Here is a 7,528-nt window from a genome sequence, read left to right as displayed (position 1 = left end):
CAGCCTTCCTGCTGTAGTTTGACAGTCTGTTTAATGCTTAATGAGAGTTTGGCTATCTATTGCTGCACTCCAAAACATAGCTTCTTAAAACAATGAGCATTTTTATTTACTCATACTTTTGCAGTCTGGGCTGGGTTCAGCTGGTTGATTCTTTGGCTGGTCTTGCGAATAGTCATTGGTATGACTGCACTCAGTCTTCTGCTAGACTTGACTGGGCCTCTCCCTTTTTCCATGTAACCTCAGAGCCTTTTTGTCCATGTAGCCTGTCCTTGTTGGTAGCCAGACCTCTTATGTGGTTACTCAGGATTCTTATGAGCACAAACCCAGCTAGAAGCTGTAAGACTTTTTTGACACAGAGGCCTTAAACTGGCACAGAATCTCTTCTGCCATATTCTGTTTGTTAAAGCAGGTCACACACCAAGCACAAATTAAAGAGGAAGTTACTATACGTGTGTGTATACAAAAAATATAGTTTATTCACAGACTGCCACAGGGTTGTTTTTTTTCTTAGGTTTGATTATTTGCTACTCTTAATTAGCTGAGCATCCCTAGACATGGTTAGAAAGAATACTTTGAATGTCAGTAATTAACTACCACTTTTAAATGTGCGTTAAGTTGGCCTTAATTTTAGCCTCTTTTTATATATTGTTAGTGTGCATTCTCTTTGCAAATAATTCTTTTTCTTCCAATTGACAATTAGGGATGCTGTACAAGATTTTCTTCATGAAATATATTTTTTACCTGACCATCTAGAATTAAAAAAGATAAAAGCAGTTCTACAGGAATACAGAAAGGTAATTATTTTTTTTTATATAATTTAGATCAGTGATACAAAATTATTCCCAAATTCCAATACATTGAAAGAGATTCTTTATATTCATACCTAGGCATAATATAGTCATATTCTAATGGCTAATTCCTGGTGACTAGATAATTCTATCATAAATCCATGATTTTTAGAAGAAAGTTTTAGCATTTAGATAAAAGCTGTAATAGCATTAGGTAGAACAGAGAGCCTTTATTACCTAGGCCAATATGTCCTACATAAAGCCCCCAAAAGAAGCTACCATGGCTGCATGTCCTGGGTAAAGAAAGAAAAGCTGTGGGATTCTAATTATGTTGTGCTATAAACTATGGTATGGAAATTCAGGTCTGACTGATTTCTGAGCTTTAGAAGGGGAATAATCTATAGTTCCATCATCTTGAAGTCCAGTGAACTTGGATTTGTAAAATTATTAGTGGTGATTTCATAGAATTTTAGGGCAGAAAGTGGAATACCTGACCTTGGGTCATAGTGGCAGAGGTATTTACTACAGACCCCATGATAGGTTCTGCAGACTTTATTTCTCCTTTAAAAGGTAATTCATGATAGTTATAAGAAAATTAGTAGTCGGAGTAAGGAAGGGGTGAATTATCTGCATAATCTATAGGCTTGGCTCAAGGCTATTATGTAGCCCTTTGTAAGTCAAGGGAAACTTGTATTTCTTACCAAGAAAGGGATTTATTTTAGATAAGTAAATTCATATGTAATTGGAAAAATGTATTCCTCCAGCTCTAAAGATGATAGAATGAAATCCCTTTCCCTGAGAATTGATTAAAATGACATGCTATTCAAGGGAAGAGATTGAAATTATATTTTAAAACTGCTTTTAATAGGGGTGTAACTTAACTACTTTAATGATAACTCTAGGGACTCTAGGCCTTCCACTGGTTCCTGAAGTGGTTAATGGATTAGATGTACCTCTCTGTGCTTTTTATGTAGGAAACCTCTGAGAGTAATGATCTTCAGACAACTCTGCAGCTATCAATGAAAGCAATCCAACATGAAAATGTAGACGTTCGTATTCATGCTCTTACAAGCTTGAAGGAAACCTTGTATAAAAATCAGGTATCCTAAGATACAATTAAAAGGCTATAAAAAAGAAAGTGTGGAAGTTTAAAGACAAGATGACAGATTGGCGTATTTGCTTGCGATTCAGTATGTTCAGTGAAAAAAGTGATTTTAATTTCATTTAGATTATAATACCTGGTTTAGAATCGGCAATCCATGTGGTATCCTTTGAGACTGAATATCAGTGATTTGCAAAGGTTTCTTGTTTGAAAGGCCTTGATTTGATTGTTATATGGTAGGTTCTGCGTCTTTCTGAGTAAGGATGCATGTTTTTTTAACAGCAGCAGTTTATGTGAGACTTCTCATATAATTTCCTATAGATATCTGTCATATAAAATTTTAGTGATTTTGCCATTTTACATTTTATTAGTTTTGATGAAGCTAAATTTTTAAATTCACTTTTTCCTGGGGCTGATGAACTTTATTTATTTTTTTCCATGTCAATATAATGTAGGTTATCCCTAATCTTGATGATGTGAGAACTGAACTTAAAATGCCAGATCACTATAAAAATAAAATGGAAAAATTTAACTTAATTTTGCATATTAAGAATCTATATGATAAGATGTGAGAGTCTTAAGACCCTCATGAGTTAGTGTTATGTTTATTTTCATGATAGAAAGAAGCATTTATTTAGGACAAAAGATATACATGATGGTAATGACTACATGCTTCTTGGTCAGTGAGCTTATATAACCAATGTGGGGAGCAGCCAATGTGGAGATGGTCCTACCATATGTGAAGAGCTTTGAATCTCCTTGAGTGTGTGATTTATGTCATATCAACTGTGGTTCTATATTATCAATGTTAGCTCTGGTCCATGTTTCTCAGTGGTTAGAGCATCAGCCCTAGCATCGTAGGGTCTTGGGTTCAATCCCTGGTCAAGGGCATGTACCTGGGTTGTAGGTTCATTCCCTCATGCAGGAGGCAACCAATTGATGTGTCTCTCTCACATCCATGTTTCTCTCCCTCCCTCCCGCTCTCTTTCTCCTTTCCCTTCCCTCTCTCCCTTTCACTATCTAAAAAAGCAGTGGGAAATATCCTTGGGTGAAGATTAACAGCAACAACAAAAAATACCCCACAAATATATCTATATCTATCTACCTCTATATCTGTATCTATATGGTCAATGTTATAGCCTCATTCTTTGCCCTATACTACATTGAAACTACTCTGCTTACCCTTGCCCCAAACCTCTACCTGGATTCCATACTTAAAGGTCTTCTAGTTTCTTTTGTTGAAAGAAGTAGCATGATTTTATTGAAATGTTTTAGTACAGTGTTGGAAGATCCTAAAATTCTCCATTCTAAACCAATACAATCACTACAAACAATGTATTCCTGAATCTAGTTGACATCCTAGCTAACAAAAGACAATTATAATATGAATGTTAGTAAGTTGATTAATATAAGTTAAGTTGGAGGCTGAGCTACTTTGGTATATTTACATATCTCTGGCTCCTCATTTCAGCTAGTTTTATTCTGAGTCTGCCTCCATTCAGCAGAGCTGGACAGGACCAATATATTCGTTGGTTTCACTTAATGTTTCCACACCAGCAGCAAGGGAAGTGTGGGTTATGGGATGAAGCTGCTCAGAGGCTTGCTTCCTCATTTTTGTTGAACTGAAACCATCAAATAGCTCGGTTCTGCACTGCCACTTTGTATGGCTAAGTCTAAATTAGTTAATAAATGTATTGGGAGTAGTTTAAAACACAAATGTGGTCTAAATAATGATATAGACAATCAGTTTTTTTTAAAAAACTTTTTAAAATTAATTTCAGAGAGGAAGAAGGAAGGGAGGAGGGAGGGAGGGAGGGAGAGAGAGAGAGAGAGAGAGAGAGAGGGGGAGAGAAACATCAGTGATGAGAGAGAATCATTGATCGATCCCCTATTGGGGATTGAGCCTGCAACCTGGGCATGTTCCCTTGACTGGAATCGAACCGGGGACCCTTCAGTCCACAGGCCGACGCTCTATCCATGGAGCCAAACCGGCTAGGGCTTGATTGATTAATTTGAGAGAGAGAGAGAGAGAGGAATGGGGCTGGGGTGGAGAGAGAAAGAGGCATGCATCTGTTATTCCACTTGATTTATGCATTCATTGGTTGATTCTTATATGTGACCTGACCGGGGATCGAACCCGCAACCTTGGTGTATTGGGACGACACTCTAATCAACTGAGCTACCTGGCCAGAGTGAAACAATCAGTTTTTAACTCATAGAATGACAATATATATTTTTCTATCTTTTTTAAAATCTCAAAATCATTATTTTAAAACTAGCTTCTACTTAATTCTAAATGTTAAATGATTACCTTTAAGTCAGTTGGTTTTAGTTATGTCAACATGTCTACACATGTATGTCAAGCTGCCTACCTGTGTGTGTTTAAAACTACATTTTTACCTTTCTTTGCACACAAATTCCAAGAAATATAGATGTCACTTATTTACCAAAAATTAAGATTACATGGCATCTAAATAGGCTCTTTACATATCTCAAGTCAATTCTCTCTAGATATAGTCAATCTGTATTGCATAACTGGCTTTTCCATGCTATAATTTTTTCTCAAAAACCATTTTAGGGTGCAACAAAATGCTCATTTCTGCAATGACTAAAATGACACTTTTTAACTTTATTACAATCTCTGCTGTAGTGAAGTTTGAAACATTAAAGATATCTCTATTTTACTTTTCCACCTGCAGAATTTAGATTAAAGAAGTTATTGTCTTCAAGTTTTAAGACTTAGCAGAAGAGAGAGATCATTTTTTATTATTCTGTGTAGGCAAATTATCCTTCTTTTGGGGATGAAGAATTCAGTTGGTTGCCTACCAATGTACATATAATAAAATTGACAAAGAGGCAAGGCTTGACTTCTCCCACAGTCAGGGAGACCTCATGTAGGAGCATGTTATCAAAGGCCATCTTGTGGAGAAAGCAATGTTCCCCTCCACAATCACTTTTGGAATCTTACTTGAATATTACCTCAGTGGAGGAACTAATGTTTATTTGTATTTTTTGGTAGTCTTTTCATACCCACATTTTCCATATAACAGTGTTAGTTGAAATAATCAGTTGCCTACACAACTTGCCACTTCTGATTACAAAAAGCAAAAGAACATTAAATCGAAATGAATGAAATGATATTTAAATATGCATTTGGTGTCACTCACAAAAATTTATCTTTTTTACGTTAAAAGCAAAATTATGATCAGATTAATAAATTTTGGGGGACTTAGAGTAGTTTTGATTTGGTAGAAATCCACAGCATTGGAAAAAGTCAACATAAAAACTATAGCTAAAAATGTAACCTAAAAGAACAGGATGACAGGATAAGAGATGTCCAAAGAACTGTTCACCTGGAATGGACAGAGGCAAGAATGTACTAGGTGTACCAGTTAATAATGCGGATTTTTTTCAATAGATGGAGTTACACATATGTTGATATGTATGCTATTTTGTTGTATTGACAAAAAGGTTCAAAACTTCATATGTCAAATTTGCTGAAGGTGTTAACATCATAGATATTTTTATGCTTAAAAATTTCGAATTTCGTGCCAAAAAAAGCAGGTGCGGGAAGTTTTAATTCATTACTTTATTTTGAAGAAAGTGCTGCTGAAAGTTATTGTATACTGCAGGAAGCTTATGGTGAACATGCTCCATCTCAAGATATTTGTGAACACTGGTTTAATCACTTTAAAAGTGTTGATTTCGATGTGAAAGACAAAGAACATCCAGGTCAACCAAAAAAGTTTGAAGACCAACATTACAAGCATTATTGGATGAAGATGCGTGTCAAACTCAAAAACAACTTGCAGAAAGATTACAGGTTGCTCAGAGAACAATTTCCTATCCTTTACAAGCAATGGGAAAGATTTTAAAGGTAGGAAAATGGGTGCCACATCAACTGAACAAAAGACAAATGGAAAACCAAAAAGTTATCGGTAAAATGTTGCTTCAGTGGCACAAAAGAAAGTCTTTTTTGCATCGAATTGTGACTGGCGATGAAAAGTGGATTTATTTTGAGAATCCCAAATGCACAAAATCATGGGCTGATCCAGGTCAACCATCAACATCGACTGCAAGGCCAAATTGCTTCGGAAAGAAGACAGTGCTCTGCGTTTGGTGCGATCAGGAAGGTGTGGTGTATTATGATCTTCTAAAACAAGGTGAATCCGTTAATACTGACCACTACCGGCAACAAATAATCAATTTGAACCACGCTTTGATCGTGAAACGACCAGAATGAGCCAGAAGACACGGCAAAGTAATTTTGCTTCATGATAACGCACCATCACACACTTCAAAACCAGTTAAAGACACGTTAAAAGATCTTGCCTGGGAAGTATTAACCCACCCGCCATATTCACCAGACCTTGCTCCTTCAGATTACCACTTGTTCTGATTGAGGGCACATGCACTCTCTGAGCAGCACTTCAAAACATACGAAGAAGTGGAAATTTGGTCTCTGAATGGTTTGCCTCAAAACAAGAAAGGTTCTATTGGGACGTTACCCATAAATTACCTGAAAGATGGAGGAAATGTATAGCTAGTGATGGACATTACTTTGAATAAAGCACTTTTGATGTTTCTCTTGAAATTATCGTGTTTTCTTTGATTACAAAATCTGCATTATTAACCGGTACACCTGGTATACATATATGCATACAAGTTCATTGGTTGATCACAGTGAGTGAAGATTTCATCTAAAATGGTTTCTAACTCAGATCTATTGCTGAACATAATTTTGTAATTTTAGCACATGACATTTCAGGTAGGTGATAGTTATAACATGTTTTTCAGACATGGAAATAAAAATTATTGAACTGCACGGCCTCTGATGTGTCAGTGGACCTCAAGCTTTTAAATTTAATGTAGGGATGTATGACTAGCAAAGGATCTCTCCTCTTGGCAGTTTAAATTATTTCTAAGCATTTGACATGGTCATGGTGTAACAATGAAAATTCATATTCATCATCACCTCTTAGATATAAATTGCTAAAGCTGAGAACTCAAGGAGATTTCTTATACTCTTAAGGAAAAGCCACAACTGCCACACTTTTTGTACAAACGTTCCTTTAATGTAAAGCTCCAATGCTGATGGATTAACTAGGCAGTGTAAGAAAGTAAGTGCACTTGCAGGAGTCTTAAAAGTCTGATTGAGTAGTTTGAATAAGATATAATGGCTACAGATTGTTAAAGGATATTTTTTAAAAGTGAGGTTTAATTTAGTTTAGAATCAATATGTACCTGGATACATTTATTTTAAGTTGGTAAGAAGAAAACTGAAAAATGTTCTGTAATTAAATAGAAGTAATGGTTGCACTTCTACTAAATATTTTAAACCTTGTGAATATATGAAAGACCACTGATTTCTATACTTTAAAGGAGTGAACTTATGGTATGTGAATTAAATTTTAATAAAGCTGTTTATTTAAGAAAAGGTAGCACAGGAAGAGAGTAATCTACACTAATAAAAGAGAAGCATGGTAATTAGCGTACGACCGCTACCCTTCCCATTGGCTAATCAGCATATCCTTATGCAAATTAACTGTCAGCCAAGATGGCAGCCGGCAGCCATGCGCTGAAGCGAACAGGGAGGCTTGCTTGCTCCAGTGACAGCGGACTCCAACGTTCCCCGCCT

At 36.0% G+C, this 7,528-nt stretch overlaps 1 protein-coding gene across 1 annotated transcript in view; it reads left to right on the top strand.

The window, feature by feature from the left end:
- Positions 1 to 7,528, top strand: part of ATR (ATR serine/threonine kinase) — a 147,761-nt gene that overhangs the window by 49,766 nt on the left and 90,467 nt on the right. Inside the window, exons 19-20 of the mRNA XM_014542147.1 lie at positions 701 to 794; positions 1,763 to 1,888. Coding sequence (XP_014397633.1) covers positions 701 to 794; positions 1,763 to 1,888 — 220 coding nt within the window. The remainder of the gene's footprint in view (positions 1 to 700; positions 795 to 1,762; positions 1,889 to 7,528) is intronic.

This window comes from Myotis brandtii, unplaced genomic scaffold, assembly GCF_000412655.1.
Source record: "Myotis brandtii unplaced genomic scaffold, ASM41265v1 scaffold291, whole genome shotgun sequence".
Classification (NCBI taxonomy): Eukaryota; Metazoa; Chordata; class Mammalia; order Chiroptera; family Vespertilionidae; genus Myotis; species Myotis brandtii.
The sequence above is the reverse complement of the archived record's forward strand: the minus strand, read 5'-3'. Positions and strand labels throughout refer to the sequence as shown.